The 19,795-nt window shown below is 36.4% G+C and overlaps 1 protein-coding gene across 1 annotated transcript in view; it reads left to right on the top strand.

Annotated features, from left to right (window-relative positions):
• The window catches only part of LOC150108394 (protein cereblon-like), a 293,909-nt gene that overhangs the window by 130,334 nt on the left and 143,780 nt on the right, over positions 1 to 19,795 (top strand). The window contains exons 5-6 of the mRNA XM_090415815.1: positions 593 to 776; positions 6,998 to 7,063. Coding sequence (XP_090271941.1) covers positions 593 to 776; positions 6,998 to 7,063 — 250 coding nt within the window. The remainder of the gene's footprint in view (positions 1 to 592; positions 777 to 6,997; positions 7,064 to 19,795) is intronic.

Below are 19,795 nucleotides of genomic sequence, written 5' to 3'. Positions count from 1 at the left end.
CTATTAATTCGTTTTCTTTTCCATGTAGACTTTTGATGTTCCATGTTTCGTATCTCATGTACCGTTTTACTTGCTTTGTCGTTAACCATTTAGGCAGTTCAGCTATCTCTTTGTTATTTCTTTTAATGAGTGAAATTTTAAGGTGTGCAGGGGATTAGCCTTCAGCACCCGAGTCTGGTGGTGCCACCTTTGAGGTCCCCAGACCGGCCTATGAGGGAAGTGCTATCCTGCTGGTCCGTGGGAGGTATTTTATTTCTCTCTTACCCTTCATAGTAAACTATGACGAGCATTCCCCGATCCACCACCAGGGGACGCGCCCGATGGGGGGTTACAGGTGTACCCCACACGGGGTGCGTGAATGTTACAAGTGTCATTTTGTACTGCCTGACGATGTCTCTGTAACTGATGACATATTGGAAGCATTAAATATTTCTTTTAATTGTTTCCAATTCCTGTTTCACTCCATTAAACTTTTATCATGTGTTCAACACTTACTTACTTGGTTCCAAGTTAAAGTAAACTGTGAAAAGCCTTTTTGAGGCTCTCCCACTTCCAAAAAAAAATTTAATTTTTTTATTATATTTATTTGCAGCATTGTAATGGGGAAAATTACTATATTACCAGAAATAACACTAGGAGATCCAGGAGAAGGAGCAAGATTACAGAGTTTAGACCGCTTCAGAGTGCCACCACCTTGCAATATTGATCGTGTGACACTTGAACTGGAAAATTTAGGGGAAAGTTGTATCCTTCGACAGAAATATTCAAGAAGAAAGGTATGGTCTTTTTATTTCTACAACATGCAAAATTGTGTGTGTGTGTGTAAATGCATGGGAAAAAGAATTTCAGATAGATTCTGAAAGAGTTCTACAAAGATACATACATATATTTAAAAAAAGAAAAACTTAAATGACTAAAAGCCAAGAAATGACATAATTTATTTATTTATGAACGCACAACTAATTTCATCTTCTTATAAAACTTCATTCAGTGCATGACATGAAGAAAGCAATACAAAAAATATACATTTACAAGAGAACAACAGCTATAAATTAAGTGGCAAACAGATTTGCTAACATTCGAAGGCATTCTGGATACCATAGTATTGTTGAGCATGTTCACATGGGCATGATCTCATGCATGCCAAAGTTGGATAGCTGAGGAGTAACAATCAGAGAGACTGGATTGAGGACAGTTTCTGTCGATTCAATAACTCTTCTCTCAAGGTTATCATAGTAGTATCTAAAAATATTTTCTGATTTATTTCAGATCACTGGGCGAGTGATAGAATTGTCATTTTAAGGATTAGCAGAATTAAGAATATGATTAGATAGAGTGGCAGCTCTAGTTCTGCCATACGTGATGTCTCTCACATGGTTCTTCATGCTCAGCTCAGTAGATTTCTCTGTCTGACCGGCACATTGCAGTTACACTGAAGACATTAAACTCATGGATACTTGAAGCTGTCATATTTCAGTTTAGCTGTGCCCAGTAAGGAATGGAGTTTGGTTAGAGGAGCAAAAGAAGTGCAGATTTTATAATTTTAGCTAGCGTTGGCAAAATGGAACCATTATACAGAAGACATATAAAATCTTTTACGGCATTATTATCTTCGATACAATGAGCCCATGGATTAAATTGCAGTGTATTAATAGTCTGTTTACAATAACTGTTCTAAAAGGTTGTGAGAAGAAACCTTAGTTCTTTGGTGATCTATTCTTCACTGAGGAGGGAGCACATTTTCCTAATGTAGAGATGATGACAATCTTTTGGGGCAGATAATGATGAGACTGCACATGAAGGCATCTATTGGTATGTGTGGATTTTCTTTAAATAGAGATCTTCAGCTTTTCTGACATGCATGCACGAGCACACACAGTAAGTTTTTAACTGCCATGCTTCCTATTTTGGTCAGACAGAGAACTCCATTGAGCTGCTGTGTTTGGAGGAGCATGTGAGAGATATCACGTATGGCAGAACTAGAGCCTCTGTCTAATCACGTTCTTAATTCTGCTAACCCTGAAAATGATGATTCTATCACTCACTCAGTGATTTGGAACAAATCAGAAAACATTTTTAGATGCTGTGATGAGCTTGAGAGAATAATTATTGAATTGACAAACTTTCCTCAATCCAGTCTGCTTTAATACTGACCTAAGGTATATCCTCTCTGATTGTTACTCCTGAGCCCCCCCCCCCCAACTTTGGCATGCATGAAATCATGCTCAACAGTATTGTGGTATCCAGAATGCCTTCAAATGTCAGCATTCCATTTGCAACTTCATTTATAGCTGCTGTTCTCTTGTAATGTATATTTTTTGTATTTCTCTTTTTGTGTTATGCACTCAATGATGTCTTATCTCTAGTGCACAACTAGTTTCATCTCTAAGAAGATGAAACTAGTTGTGCATTCAGATAAGTTTTATTGTCATTTCTCAGCTTTTAGTAATTGAAGTTTTTTCTGAGGAAATCCATTGTATCATATATATACGTGTATATATCTGGCATGGGCAAGGGGTTTTTTCTCCTGGAAACTCAGGCTTTTCATCCTGTAAATTCAAGAAAATTGACTGTAGAACCCACGCTATTTCAGACATTGAAAATATTGTGATAGGGTCCACAAGATGGCAGCACTTGTTGAGCGGTCTTTTCACTGTGGGCTGCTTAAATTAGTGATAGCCTTGGGCCAGCTATTTCTGATTGGCCATGAATGGAGATTGAACTGCCCACTCAGTCTCCAAAAGTTAGACAGGGCTAAAACGGCCTCACCTGTTCCTTATAAGGGAATAACAGATGTTAGCTGATTTTTTTGACTATATATATATACACACACACATACACAGTAAAACCCCGTTTTTATGTTCCCGCAATTTACGTTTTCCTGCCATTTATGTCATTTTCTGTTGGTCCCATCTTAAGGCCTATTCTTACGATGTATTGTTTTCCCACCATTAACAACTTGTTGAGGATGTTATTTCCCGTGATTTGCGTTTTTTTCTTGGGTGGCGGCAATACTGATTTTCGAATTGATTGCTGCGGAAATCTGCGCATTTCTGTTCCCAGATGGCGTTACTTACTTTCAGCTGTAGTTTCGTTTCCGCAATCACGGTGACCTGCACGCTTGCCGCAGTAATGTAGTGATGAGCAATACCCTGATTTTTCAATCACAGTACGAATTGATATTGCAGAATTTCTGCTACGTAATTTAGCATGTGAAAGTTGCTTTCAAGTTGCGGTGGTGGATTATTAGTAACATGGAGAAAAAAGACAGAAAATTTATTTCGGTAGAAGAAAAGATGGCAATTTTGCGACGTGTAGATTGGCATTCTGGAACACATGTGCATTTAGCAAAAGATCTTGGACTCTCCGTGTCCACTTTGAACACAATAGTAAAAAAACAGGTCAAGCAAAGCAATCTGGCACGATGTCGGAAAAAAAAAAAGAACAGTAAGCAAAAATAATCAACAAATAAAGATCATTTTAAATAGATAAATGTAAGTAATTGTAAATTCATTTATTTTCAGTTATTAAATTTTGTAATCTGGTATGTAGACTCGCATACTAGCAGTAAGTCATCTTTTAGCCTTATTTAAACGTTTTTTTACATTTCCTGCTATTTACACTTTCTTGCTATTTACACTTTTTTCCATCAGTCCCCTGAATAGTACAAAAAAGGGGTTTTACTGTATGTAGAAAGTCTTTTACCTTGGGTATAATAAATGTTAAATATACCAAGCTATTTTAAACCTGGTTTTACTCCATTTCCCAAGTAAGCAAACAGACAAACAAGTCAAGTTTGCGCCTGCACGTATTGCAAGTCTAGCTGACCCTCAAAGTAGTGCAAGTCAAGGCAACTCATGGTAAAGGTAGAATAAGCTCTGATCACTATTCTTAATATTTACCCTTAATGCACAGCCCATCTCCTTGAGGAGATGTATGATACTATGTATTAAAGGCAAGGGGCCACTATCCAGACCGGTTTCGACCTTTATTGAGGTCTCATCAGTGGGAGCCAGGCTAGAAATACCAAGATTTTAGTAATGGGTATAATAAATGTAAAATACTTATAATACAGAGCTTATAAGTATTTTACCAGAACAAGTTGCCATAAGGTGTTTTAACCTTATTAAATAAAAATCTCCGGATGAGATATAAATGTACTTTGAGGGTCAGCTAGACTTGCAATACATGCAGGTGCAAACTTGACTTGTTTGTCTGTTTGCTTACTTGGGAAATGGAGTAAAACCAGGTTTAAAATAGCTTGGTATCTTTAATATATATATGGAGAGAGGGAGATTTTTTTTTTTTTTTCCTGAATGAGTTCTATATATATGTTGTTTCTATATATAATATATATATAAGTGAATGAATATTCAAATTCACATACACATATATAAACTGATGGTGTATCTAAGCTCAATCTTTCATTCATCCTTGTTATACGACAAATTCTTTCAGTAAATTATTCTGGGAAGGGTTTGTTTGTAATTATTATAACGTGTTTTGATTCATACTAACATTCCTAAGTGAAGCTATATGCAGCAATCCATTGTATGTCCAATTGCTTTGGAAAATTGATTTTTTGTTCACAGATTTGATGGACTCTTAGCTTGAGGGAATGTGGTATATGCTGCAGAAAAGAACTACTCATCAACTAATGAACTGTTTTCATGTTATAGTCAAATTATATAATCACCAAAACTTTTAGTTAAAAAGTAGTAAATAAGATTCTTGGCATAACTTTCTCATGAGCAAAGGAAAGAAGGTTTATCCAAGTGTAAGCAAACAAAGTTTGCGCATGAAGTCACTTCACAACTGGGATACTTGTATATAGAGGCTAATGGCCTCACATCAATTGCCTTAGCATCCCATAATGCAATGCACATATCCTTACAGGATGAAAATCAAGAATATAATTTCTTGGCTTCTTTAATTTATAACATACCAAGTGAAAAAAACTTTCTACATCTATCTTTAATCCAGAGTAATAAGGTGTGACACCTTTTGACTAGTATATGGAAATATGACTTCTGCATTACTTCAACCTTGGTATCACTTCTGGGTCTGGCTCCCACTGATGAGACCTCAATAAAGGTCAAAACTAGTCTGGGTAGTGGCCCTTCCCATAATGCATAGCATTATACATGTCTGTAAGGATATGTGCATTGCATTATGGAATACTAAGGCAATCGATGTGAAGTCATTAGCCTCTATATACAACAATCAGTTTACCAATTAAAAATGGTTGCTGCATGCTATAAATTAATATTAAAACTTTTTAATGTTTACATAAAATGAGAATCTCCCAAACTTCTGGGGAAGAGAGAGAGAGAGGAAAACGATCGTTCTGATTCAAGTTAGACTGATGTAAAAGATCTTCACAGCTTTCTTTGAAAAGGCAGTTATATTTAAAATTGCTTCTATTGAGAAGACAAGCTTTATCCCACAGGATACCATGTTTAGTGTCAATGTACGCTGTACCAAACCACACTTTTGAAGTTTCACGTATTCAATGTAGTACTGATGTTCATTAATCGACCGGAGAAATGATTACCATGTGGTACCACAGGAGGGAGAAAGAAAGAGTGAATAGGAAAAGCATAAAATGTAAGAAAAGAGAAAGTATTGTATAGATATTCAATGAAAAGAGGTATATACTTAATGAGAAATGGATGAATGCATGTTTTCCAGGTGCAAAGCTAAAGGATGTCAGTGAAGTTTTAAGTTTGCAGAAGAAAGAAGTGAATAAGTTCATTTTTTTGGCAGGTACAGATAATTTAGCATGGGTCAGTCATTGTTCAGTAGGTATGCATGCTAGTTGTGCAGAGAAGTTAGTCTGAAGTGTGGAATGATCTAATAAGTGACTTCCAAATAGCATATAAAATTATTTCTTGATTTCTATTGAGTGTGCTTTGTGAGTGGATAACTATCGTAGCCTCTTTGATGTTGCGAGCTCTGAAGTTGTCTTCTATGTAAGGCATTGAGCTCTTGTCCCATTCAATATTGTGGTTGAGTATGGGAGAAGTGGAAAGCTAGGTCCGAGCTGTCTTCTTTGCTGTTATTAATGTCTTCAATATGCTCTTTTTGTCTAATTTCCAAATTTCTAGATGTTTGCCTTATGTAAGCAAGGCCACAAAAACATGGAATATTACTCAAGGCAAACATCTAAAGTTTGGAAATTAGGATAAAGGTCATATTTGAGATGTTAATTAACAACAGAGAAGACAGCTCAGGCCTAGCTTCCCACTTCTCGCACACTCACCACAATATTGAAGGGGACAAGAGCTCCATGTTTTACATAGAAGATAACTTCAGTGCCTGCAACATCAAAGAGGGTTATGATGGTTATCTACTCACAAGTCACACTCGGCAGAAACCAAGGAATGCTTTTACATGATATTTGAAAGTCACTTATTAGATCTTTCAACACCCAGACTAACTTTTCTGCCAACCAGCATGCATACCTACTGAACAATGACTGATCCATGCCGGTTTCCACCCTCCATGTTTGATTTTAGTTATGTAATGGTTCATGTTTATCACTTATTGTATTTTTTTTTTTTCTTAACCCAGAAGAAGCCACTAGCATATGTGACAGAAATAGTCAATATAACTATATATTATCATGACCTATTAAACCCAGTGTCAGCTATCGTTTATTGCATTAGTTTTTTGGTCAAAAAATTTACATAATCTAGCATTATTGCTGTCATCTTTGTTATGACTTATGAGGTTAGCTATTAATAATTTCTGATTCTATTTAATAAAATATTTAAAAAATTTCATGTTGTGATATTTTCCCTCTTTTACAGCAGGTAAATAACTTACTATAATAAATTATGTTTAGCTTATTGCCATTATATATTTGTAATTTTTATTTAATTGTGCCATATTCCATAATTCTTTAAATCCATATTCTTGCATAATTCTTTTCCATAAATGTTTTAAAATAGTTTTTTTTTTTTCTTTTCCTTTTTTTTCTTTTTTTTTTTTATAGTATAACAGATATGAATTTGCTAATTATACGTGGTGGCCTCCATGGGTGTACATGCAGTATGATCCAGTAAGTATTTTACGTGTAATCTTCTGTATGTGTATGCACAATAAAATATAGTTAGTAGTATAATTCATCTGATATTTTTATTTGCATTCAGGTTTTATTAGAAACATCTCTTACCTTTTTTAGTAAAAGAAATTCAGCCAACTCAGTATAGCAAACATCATTATAACAAACTACTGGAAATGTTCTCATCTAAAGTCTTCCCATAAGCTTAAATTATCACTATAACAAAATTTTTGTTATCTCTATGTTTGTTTGCTTTAGTAAGAAAATATAAGGATTATTCCACACCTTTGTCATAAATTTTAAAGATGTATTCTATACTTCAAAAACTAATGAAAAAGTCCCACTAAACACCAGTCTAGAACCTTAGAACCTTGTATTTCTGAGATATCTAGCCCTTTGTATCTCAATGAATTACCAGATTGTAACGAATCAGAATCATATTCAAGATGTGCCTAGAATGGTGTTCAGTTTAATATATCACACCAAGCAGGTAGCAGTTGCTATATCTTTTGTTTGTAAATCATACGTTGGTGTTTTTCAATGGAGGATGAGTTCACATTTACTGATATTGTTACATGGCACCTTCAAGAAGTCCAAGGACTGATTGTAGGAAGGCCCTTCACTCTACAAAACCCAACTATGTGTGGAGTGCTTGAAATAGCAAGTCTGCACTCATAACAATATCAAACCAGACTTCAGATTAATATGAATAAAAGCCTCACTACATTCAACTGAGATGCCATCTTATGATCAGGACTTCAAATACTTAGGAATAACTTAAGACTGAAAATATAACATAGAGTGAATTAAAAGAACAGTACCTTATTGCTAATAAAATATCAGGGTGTGTCATTTCAACTATATTCAAAAATAAAGATCTAGCAAAAGAAAAGTAAGAATCTATAAATCTGTTATTTGATCGATATTAACTTATGCATGTGAAACAAGAATAGAAACATCAAAAATATAACAGAAAAATACAATATTTGAAATGTCAGTGTTAAGAAAAATAGTTAAACAAAAGCTTATAGAATAAAAGTGAAAAGATTTATGAAGAATGCTAGTTACAATTCTTAAATGAATGGATTAAAAAAAAAGGGTGGGGGGAAGAGAGAGAGAGATCAGAATGGAATAAATATCTTAGTAGAATGAATTAAAAAAAAAAGTAGTTAAATTAACATAAAGTTGTAGGCCAAATAGCAGACCCAGATTGCATACATTGTAAATGCATCAAATTGAACCTTAAATCAAGTAGAAGAAGAAAAGATTCTGCTCTCTCCATATAATTTTTTTTTCATTTCAAGATCATTATACAATGCACATGTGATTTATGGCTATAGAGTATTAGTTCCTGTGAATGTTTCTCCAAGCCACAGGCATTAAATTATCACAATGAAAAATCTAAATAAAATTATCTCTAAAAAACCTAAAATCTCCATGAAAAAAAAAACAACAACATATATCAACATCTGTGGTATCAAGGCAAACATTAATTACATATACCATTACTTACGGGTATCAAACACCCACTCTGTTATTCCTTACTGAACTGCAACTTGTATAATTTTGAGCTGAACTGCTGAACTCTCTCAACAACATCGTGCATTATGCCCACATAGGATGGAGCATGCATTTTTGTTAGGTCAGGCATTCCATGTCAAAGGTTCAATATATAATACTGAATCCTTTGATCTGGCTCAAGATTTATGTAATCAAATTCCTGATATTCATCCTTAAGGGATGTGCAAGATATTATAAAGTAGTACATGATTAAATTTACATTATTATTAACTTTATATCAACAATTTTCTTCCAAATTACTCTGTTATTAGTCAGGACTCCAATATTGTGAGATATTTTGCTATAATAAGGTGCTTCTAACCTCATCAGTCCAACTAGATTTTGGTCTTCCTCTGGGTCTTTTTAATGCTAGTCTGATATTGATGTCATTTGTTTACTTCTTAATTTTTCTCAAACTTCTTATATCTGTGGTTTCTAGTAAGTAACCTAAGTCTCAAATCTATATGTTAAAATTCGTGTAAACATGCCCACTAATGTATAGTGTGATGTTGTTGTAATGTAGTCTGCTAATGTAGTGTATTGTGACATTGTGATAGTTTAATTTAATTTGATTTTCTCTCTTAATCCATTTCTCGTGAAAAGGCTTAGATGTTGGTTATGCATTTTTTACTAAATAATTTAAGGAAATTACAACATCAACTAGGATATACATTAAAATAAATTTTAATAATTTCGGCAACGTCACGCTGCCATTTTCAAGAAACTTAAGAACAAGACACGTGAATGCAGGCACAACAAAACAGTAAGTGAGGAAGAAGCAAGGAGCTATTATTTCTCCTAAAGTCCTGATGGTGCCCCCTAGCAGGCAATGTTGGTATTCTTGGGTGATTGGGCTGAAGGTCTTCTGATGTAGGTTTCCCAAATTTGACGCAGTCTCATGCAGCCAAATTTGTTGAGGTTTGGATTGTTTCTTAGGGCTGAAGCTGATTCCATGAAAAGCCTTTCATATTTGTATTTACTACTGTGTATTATCGTGGCTTTTTTCCACCGTATTCTATGGCAGGTATCCAGCGCATGGGCAGTAAGACCAGAGTGGTTGTATTGGTGAAAACAGATGTAGTCCTTATGTTCTGAAATTCTGATATTTGCTGTTTTGCCCGTTTGGCCAAAGTAGGACAGCTTACAGCTGCAAGGGACCAGGTGGGTCGGGGGGGGGGGGATGAGGGATGCCAATTTTTTATATGGTCTGTAACAAGAAGTTAAGTCATGTTTTTTTAGGATTTTTGTAATTTTTTCTGAGGTGCCTCGGATATAGGGCATGGTGATGGATTTAGAGTAATCCTTATTGTGAGGGGGGGGGGGGGGATTGTGGTTTACTGGTTTCAATATTTTTTGGATTTTTTTGGGGGGGGGTAGCCATTGGCTGAGAAAGTGTTGAGAATGTGGTTAGGGCATTGTCATCTAACTTAGCTATCCAGGCACTTGAAGATGACCTTTCCAGCACTTTGAGCCACGAAATTTGGTCTATTTTATACGACACCTCGTGCACTGCAGCAGAGAAAGAATTTAAAAAAGTACAAGATCAACACATCAAAAAATTTGAAAATTAAAAAAAAACTCGATCTCAAAACCACAACTTCCTACTGAAACGGTAGTCAACCTTTCGTCATTTAGTGTGAAACCCAAAGCACTCGACGCCCTCGCACGTGGCCACAACTTCGCCATTGCGCTCAGAAGAATACCTGCTGAAGGTATTCTTCTGGGCGCAATGAATTGAACATGGGATATGACACCTTCCAAATCACGTCGCCAACGACATTAGACTGGATGTGGCTTGTGTTCTGACCAAAGCTAAACCACCAAAAGCCAACATGCCTAGTAAGGAAATTAAATCTCTACTAGAATTAAAGAAAAACAAGAAAATAATAATCACCAAAGCTGATAAAGGGAACGCCACAGTATTGATTAACCAAAGGAATACACAGGTAAGCTGAAAGTGCTATTGTTAGATCGGGCTACTTACCTCCTCATTGAGTACAATCCCACCAACTCACAAATTAGAAAACTCCACAGGCTCCTTAGCAAGAAGTGACTTCTTGGCCCGTGGAAATCACTAACAAATTAAAACCATTTAACTCCATACCCTCCCCACCTGTATTTATGGACTCCCAAAAATACATAAGGAAAATGTGCCATTATGTCCCATAGTTGATGGCATTGATTCCCCCACATACAAACTAGCTAAACATTTGGCCAAAGCTCTCTCATGCTATACCGGCAATACACCTTCACACATAAAAAAAAACTCAGCCCACTTCAAAGCCAGCTTAGTAAACCTTACACTCAAATACACTGACATAATGGTCAGTTTTGATGTCTCCTCCTCCTTATTCACAAATGTCCCACTCAAAGAAACCCTAGAGCTAATCCAAGCTAAATTTCCTCCGGATATCACAGCCCTATTTCAGTTCACAATGAACTCAGGCTATTTTGTTTGGCAAGGAAAATTCTACAAACAAATAGAGGGGACAGCAATGGGTTCTCCACTCTCCTCACCCTTGGCCAACTTTTATATGGAGACTTTTGAAGAGAAAGCCTTAAACTCTGCTCCCACGAAAAAAAAAAAGCCATTTGGCTTCGCTATGTTGATGATGTGTTCGCTAATTGGCCACATGGCTCCGATGCACCTCCTCTCCTTCCTAACACACTTAAACAACCAACACCCCAGAATCAAATTCACCCTGGAAGAAGAAAAAAACAACTGCCTTCCTTTCTTAGACACACTAGTCACCTGCCAGCCTGATGGAACCTTGGTTTTCTCAGTCTATAGAAAACCAACCCATACAGGCAGATCCATTCACCAACAATCCCACCACCCCTCCTCGCAACAATATGGAGTCATTAAGACACTACACAACAGGGCTAAACTTATCTGTTCAAATGACAATGCCCTAACTACAGAATTAAACCACATTCTCAACACTTTCTCAGCCACGGCTCCCCCCCCCCCCCCCAAAAAAAAATCCAAAAAATATTGAAACCAGTAAACCACAACCCCCCCCACAACAAGGATTACTCTAAATCCATCACCATACCCTATATTCAAGGCACCTCGGAAAAAATTACAAAAATCCTAAAAAAACATGACTTAACTTCTTGTTACAGACCATATAAAAAAATTGGCATCCCTTATCTGCTCTACTAAAGATCAACCTCCCCCCCCCCCCCCAGACCTACCTGGTGTATACCAGGTCCCTTGCAGCTGTAAGCTGTCCTACTTTGGCCAAACAGGCAGGACAGCAAATATCAGAATTTCAGAACACCAGAACTACATCCGTTTTCACCAATACAACCACTCTGGTCTTGCTGACCATGCACTGGATACTTGCCATAGGATACGGTGGAAAAAAAGCCACGATAATACACCGTAGTAAATACAAATATGGAAGGCTTTTCATGGAATCAGCTTTAGCCCTAAGAAACAATCCAAACCTCAACCAATTTGGCTGCATTAAACTACCTCAAATTTGGGAAACCTACATCAGAAAACCTTCAGCCCAATCACCCAAGAATACCAACATTACCTGCTAGGGGGCACCATCAGGGACTTCAGGAGAAATAATAGCTTCCTGCTTCTTCCTCACTTACTGTTTTGTTGTGCCTGCGTGCACGTGTCTTGTTCTTAAATTTTTTCGAAAATGGCAACGTGACAAAAACTGGTGTGATATTTCTGAGCAAAAAATACAAAATGTTATATTCAGGAAATGACAATCAAGGTAAAGAAGGAGTAGCCATAGTATTCAACACTAAATATGGGGCTAATCTTCTTGGATGGCAGACAGTCTCAAGTAGAGTGATGTGGACAAATATCAGAATGGGGAATTAGACAATGAGATTTATTTGTGCCTATTGTCCCACAGAAGTATATTGAAGTATATTAAAATTTATTTTAATGTATATCTTAGTTGACGTTGTAATTTCCTTAAATTATTTAGTAAAAAATCTCTTAATCCATATTTGGTAATCCATATTTTATGTATGAAGTGTATGGACTAAGGCTGTCAAGTGCCCATTGAAGTGATAGTGAATATGCAAAATCCGGAAAACCAAGTGCTTTTAGTGAGATGGGGGAGCTATTGAACAGGAATACAGATATCAATGAGGCAGTTGAGTGCAAGAATGTGCATAAAATGCCTACACTGTTACTGCTGGTAACAAACCAGAATGGTTTGTTACCAGCAGTAACAGTGTAGGCATTTATATAGTTAGTATAAATATATATAGATAGTTAGTATATACATAGATAGTTAGTATAAAGTGTCAAGGGCAAACAGCAAAAAGTCAGCTACTGGAACAAATCTGAAAGCACACCCCAACTCAACATCACCAGAGTTAAAGATCAGTACTATTAACATAACAAGCCTGAATGGCAAAGAAATGGTGCCAGCTGAAGAATTAGATAAGTACCAGATCGACATAATAGGGTGACTGAAACAGAAAAGACAAAAACTGGTGTGATATTTCTGAGCAAAAAATACAAAATGTTATATTCAGGAAATGACAATCAAGGTAAAGAAGGAGTAGCCATAGTATTCAACACTAAATATGGGGCTAATCTTCTTGGATGGCAGACAGTCTCAAGTAGAGTGATGTGGACAAATATCAGAATGGGGAATTAGACAATGAGATTTATTTGTGCCTATTGTCCCACAGAAGGTTCTACTAAGGTAGAAGTGGAGGAATTTTTTGATGCTTTAGAAAAAGCAACGGACACAATGAAAAAGGAAAAGTTTGTCATTGTTGGGAATCTAAATAGCAGAGTAGGAAATGATTGTCAGACATACAAAAATGTTTTGGGTAAATTTGGAGAAAAGAGCAAAGCTAATAATAATGGCAAATACCTTTTGGATTTCTGCCCAGGACATGGACTGGTTATTACTAATACTATGTTCCAACATAAAAATGTGCACAAATTCACATGGAGAGAAGAGGCAAGGAATAAGAAAAGTCTCATTGACTATGTTATTGTTGATAGTGATGTTTTCTCCCTGGTGCAGGACACTAGAGTGTACAGAGGATTTGAAATTGGAAGCGATCACTATTTAGTCTTCAGTAGGATAAAATTGAATTTCACATTGAAAAGAATAACATGTAAGAAAGTTTTTTAAAGCGAATAAAAGTTGAGCAGCTCTCAGATGTGAACTGTAGACTAAAATAGACAGAGATTATTGAAGAAAAAATGAAAGAGTTTGAGAACAGGAACTAAACCTTGGAGATTCAGTGGCAAGCTTTGATGAAAACCCTGATTGATTCAGCCAGAGAGGCATGTGGTGACGTTGTCTTCAAGGATAGAAAAATCAGAACTCCATGGTGGACACAGGATGTTAAAGGGGCAGTGAAGGGAAAAAAAAATCATATCAAAAGTTCCTGGCAAATAAGTCAGCTTTTGTTCTTAGAGAATACAGAGACGAATGTAAGAAAGTGAAACACTCTGTAAAACTAGCTAAACAAAAGTCATGGGAGGACTTTGGCAAGAACATAGAAAATAAATATCAAGAAGGTGGTAAGATATTCTAGAGGTTGTTGAAGAAGCTTAGAAATGGAGGAAAGAGTGCTGTAAAAGCAGTTAGAGATGATAATGGTGGCATGAAAACAGGAGAAAAAGATATCCTTGAAGTATGGAGTAATTACTTTGAAAAATTGCTAAATGAAACAAGCAGTGATAGCACAGTGGTAAAAAAACACTCAACAGGCATACAGTCAGGAATACATATCCATACTTGAAGCCATCAAAGGCTTGAAATGTGGAAAGGCAGCAGGAGTAGATGATATTCGACCAGAAATGCTGAAGTATGGTGGTGTAAGAGTCTTACAGTGGCTACATTGCATAGTTCAGAAAGCCTGGACAGATGGACGAATTCCCGATGATTGCATTAGAGCTCTCATAGTACCTATATATAAAAAGGGAAATAAAACTGAATGTGAGAATTACAGAGGTATTTCCCAACTGATTGTTCCTGGCAAGATTTATGCAAGTATACTTGAGAAATGATTGAGAAACGGTTATAGTGTGTTCAGGGAGAATAGAGAGAGAAAATAATGGGTGGGGGAGTATTATTGATGAAAGCTGATGAGCTGCCACCTCTGATCTCACACCAACCTCATATGTGAGGCTGGTGTGAGATTAGAGGATTAATCAGGATGCTTCTAGAGACTAGGGCAGTGGTGGTGAACCTTTTTATGTGTGCGTGCCAAAAATTTACAAATCGAGTTGCTGAATTGCCGGCGTGTGCCAAAAATTTACAAATCAAGTTGATGACATGCTGGGCAGTTTATAGTAGGGAAAAAATTAATAGAAAATCTATTAATTAATTTATAATATATAATATTTTATAAATAATTATTTATAATTTTATAAATAATATTTTATTTTATTGATAATATTTATTTATATATAAATTTATAATATTATTCATTGTGAAATTGATTATTTTAATGTTGGTTTGAAAAAAAAAAAAAAACGGTAGTGAGAAAAATATTTATGCATTGTAACTCACCATAGAAGTCAGCTAAACAGGGGAAGATCAACTTGTCAGCTAAATGCTTACCATATTTACTCGACTATAACTTGCCCTTGCGTATAACTTGCACCCCTGATTTTACTTTACAAAAAAAAGACATCAAAAAGTTTTGCATATTACCTCGCACATGAAAAATGTTTAAACATGTTCATGTCGAGGCGATAGTAACTCGCTCCCCCTTGGTTAAAAACATGCCCTCTCGAAAGCCATTATACTGCAGATGCAAAAAAAAAACAAGTGTAGTTTTATTGTATCCTTGAATAAGGTACAGAGGCTTTTGCAGTCCATGTAATATATTTCTCAACAAATAGCGTGATTCATTTGTTAGTGCCGTTTTAATTCCAGCTGTTTCTAATTGCACTATTATTGTCCTCTCCCACAGAAACTATGCTGTACAGACTCATGTCAATAACTGAAACACAATACTAACTAAAAACTATCGTCCAATTTTTCAGTTACATAAAATAAGTGTTTGTTTTATTGCATTTGAAATTCTCGATGTCATTATGACAGATCACAAAGACAAACTTAAAATAAAATTCTACCACGAATTGAAACTTGCCATATAATTATGGTGAACATACGTCCTTTATTTAAGAGGACAGTCCTTTATTTCACTGCTCTGTCCTTTAGATTGTTTTTTCTAAAATGGCCATTTTGTCCTTTATTTTGTGAATTGAAATAGTAAATTCAATATTAATGCCAACAGATTTAAAGATGCAATTCATAAATTTTATCAAACCTGCATTGATTATTTAAATAACTGGGACAGCTGTTTCGTGGAATTGGAAATATTTGATTGGGTCCTACTACAAAAAATACCTCTGCAGGCGAAGATCGAGGAAAGTGTTTTGTTCATTTCCAGTCACTGGAACTTAAATATAAATGACGGCCAACTATTTGGTGAAGTTTTGTGTATTAAAACTTGTGTCACCAGTGAAAAGATCGAAGAATGGCAACAAAATGACGTAGTAGGATTGTTGAATATTTTAAATATTTCGCAGATAAACATGTATCTTTTAAAAACATTTTAAAAATCGTTTAATTTTGCTTATGCCCCCACTGAACAAGTATTTTCATTAGTGAAAAATATATGGACCATTTTAAAAAAACCCAATTAAAAATCGAAACATTGAAAGCATGCATTTATACCAAATGGAACTTTGACGTGAATTGAATACAGTTTTATGAATTTTTAAAACACAAACCTGATTTATTAAAAAAAAAAGTTCATTCTTGTGTCAAGTATCAAAATTAAATTTTTTAAAGTAATAAATGTGATTGTTTAAAATGCTATGTATATGCTTATATTTTATAATAAACATTATAAAGCTTTTTAGTTTTAGTGAAACAAATAAACACAACCTGTTTTTTTTTTTTTATATTTATTATGAAACAATTTCTGATTTTTCCTTTATTTTCTCCAAAAAAAATATGGTCACTGTACATATAATGCGTGTGTGTGAGTTCACCTGCCAGCTCAACCCAAACAAGCAGGAATAAAATTCAACCAAGGGTTGAACCTTTGTGTGTGTTGAGCCCACTGGTAATGAGAAGTTCCATTGGAACGATAAACGACATCCCGTCGTGAATGTGTTAAAACTAGGAAATATATAGTGAATGTTGTTATGACAGTTTCAGATGTTATGGAATTCGGTTGAAGAGAATTAGCATTTGAACTCAACACTTGTCAGTTGCCTTTGTCTTTGGGTCGTGTGATCTTTTGTTAATACCGCACCAATCATATGCACATCTTCATAGCTGATCTCTCGTGTAAAACAAAATTTAATTTGTACATATTGTAATAATTTAAAAAAAGTTGAATAATTTATAAGCGTATAAAAGGATATCACCTGTAAATCGTTGACGTGCCAGCAAAATTCTCAGACGTGCCACCTCTGGCACACGTGTCATAGGTTTGCCATCTATGGACTAGGGGATGGAAAAGATGATGGGCATAGTATGCATTATGCATTGGCAAATGAGCTCAGTGAGTGGAGTGCATGTAATTATTATGGGGGGACTTCAACTATAGTAACAGTGATTGGAAGGAGGAGAGGACACATGGGGACAAGGAAATGGAATTTATCTAATTCCTAAGGAATAGTTACCTCAAGGCAGCATGTGATGGAATGTACCTGGAGGGTGGGGATGAGAGTACTAGATCTAGTAATTGAATCAGAGAATTTGTCCATAACCAATATGACCACATGGCTAAATATTTGGAATTTTCAGTTAAGAGGGGGTATATGTTGAATTACAGGAATGGTAGGTATGACAAGCTTAGGAGATTGCTTGGATCAGTGCATTGGCATGTGAAACTGAAAGGGCTGGGTGTTGATAGTGCATGGGAAGTGGTAGAGGAGTGGTTTGAAGGAAGTAATAGAAGAATGCTTTTACTTTGGAAGTAATAGCAGCTTTTTTGTTTTTATTTACTACTTTTGCTGCTATTACTTTGGAAGTAATAGCAGACTGCATACCTAAAGTCAGGAGAATAAATCAAGTGGGAGTTAAATGGATGAATATCTTCATTAAGCTGGAGCTACAAGAAAAAAATTCCTTGAATTTCTTCCAGAAATTCAAGGAGAAAGGGGACCAGCAGACACATGAGCAGTACAAAGCACAGGACAGATGGGTAACCAGTGTGTTAAGAACAGCAAAAGCAGAGTATGAAAGGAAATTATCAGTGCAGTCCAATGATAATACCAATAGTTCTTTTGGTATGTTGCAAGTAAAAAAGGAAAAATATTTATGGCAGAATTAATGCCAGTGGTGGTAGGGAGGTAACTGAATCATGCAAAATAATAGAATTATTAAGTGAACACCTTGCAAGAGTATATCATCCAGGCAAAGATACTGTAGTAACAAGAAAGACAAAGGATTACATGGAAACTGTGGTAAATGAACTGGGGTGCATAGCATATTACAGAGTCGTGATGTGAATTCAGCTGTGGGATTAGATGGTATATCAGCTCAAGTTTTATAAGAAGATGCTAAGGAATTGGAAGTGCTTTTGACCACATTATTTAATCTAAGTCTCAGCTCTGGATTAGCCCAAGGAGGTGGAAAGAGGGGGGGGGGAATAGTTTTTTTATTATTATTATTATTATTATTTCGGGCGACTCCAGGAGTCCTTAGACTCATCGAGGGAGGCCCTAAACATCATGTCCACACAACTATGCGATTACATTCTCACAGTATCTATCATACCTTGTCTTGAACTCGTTCACCATCATAGCACCCACAACAGACTCTGGCAGCTTATTCCACTCATTTACCACTCTAAAAGTAAAGAACCCAGCTCTAACATCCCTGCTAACCACACTCTTGCCCAGCTTCCATAGGTGTCCCCTAGTTCTCCCACCACCAGTCCTGATCTCAAAAATATCCTCTGAATTAATCCTGTAGAATCCCTTTAGCAATTTGAATGTCTCGATCATATCTCCCCTCCTCCGCCTATCAACTAGTTTCTGCAACCCACAAATCTTCAACCTGTTCTCATATGGTTCATTCCATAGACCTGTTATCATCTTAGTCACTCGCCTCTGGATCCTCTCCACCTCCTCCCCATCAAGAAGGAACCGAGGTGACCAAATCTGGGCACAGTAGTCGAGATGAGGTCTTATCAAGGCTCGGTACAGAGGTACAATAACTTGCTTGTCTCTGCTCGTCAAGGTATTTTTCAACAACCAAGTGAGTTGATGAGCTGATTTAGCTACTTTTGCAGTGTGCCCCCTAAACTTCATCTCCCTATCCACCAACACTCCCAAGTCCCTGGCCTCATCAATCTCTTGGAGTACAGTTCCACCAATGTGATATACTGCTGCTAATCTTTTCACCCCAAAATGCATAACCTTACATTTTGTCACATTAAATTGACATCCATTCTCCTTAGCCCAGAACTCCAATCTATCTAAGTCATCCTGCAAGACTTTGACATCTTCTGCATTCACTATTGCCCTACCCAACTTTGCATCATCAGCGAACAAATGAATTGTTCCACTTAGACCCTTCCCTATATCGTTAATGAACAAATTAAACAGCAGTGGTCCAAGAACAGAACCCTGTGGCACACCACTAGTCACAGGCCGTCTTTTGGACGCTACTCCTGAATAAACTACTCTTTGATATCTCTCCATCAACCAACCACCTATCCACCTCACCAACCCTATATCCATTCCCATATGTTGTAGTTTACGGATTAGTATTCCATGTGGTATCCTGTCAAATGCCTTTGCCAGGTCCAGCAGTATCACTGTAAACCCATTTCCCTTATCCAGTTCAGCCGTCACCTCGTTATAAAACTTGAGCAAGTTACTGAAGCATGATCTACCCTTCACAAAGCCATGCTGTCCCCTGTACAGTATCTCGTTTTCATCAAACCATTCCTGTATTTTTCCCTTGACTACTTTCTCTAAGATCTTGACAACGACTCCTGATATGCTGATCGGTCGGTAATTTGCAACCGTAGTCTTGGATCCTCCTTTATGCAGTGAAACTATTTTCCCCTCTTTCCACACCTTCGGGACTAAGCCAGACCTGAGACTCAGATTAAACAACATTGTCAAGGGCACTGATAATTCTTTAGCCGCTTCACGCAAGACCCGTACCGGTATACCATCCAATC

Source organism: Typopeltis vanoorti, chromosome 3 (assembly GCF_054136105.1).
Source record: "Typopeltis vanoorti isolate ZY-2024b chromosome 3, IOZ_Tvanoo_1.0, whole genome shotgun sequence".
In the NCBI taxonomy this organism is placed as follows: domain Eukaryota; kingdom Metazoa; phylum Arthropoda; class Arachnida; order Uropygi; family Thelyphonidae; genus Typopeltis; species Typopeltis vanoorti.
The sequence above is the reverse complement of the archived record's forward strand: the minus strand, read 5'-3'. Positions and strand labels throughout refer to the sequence as shown.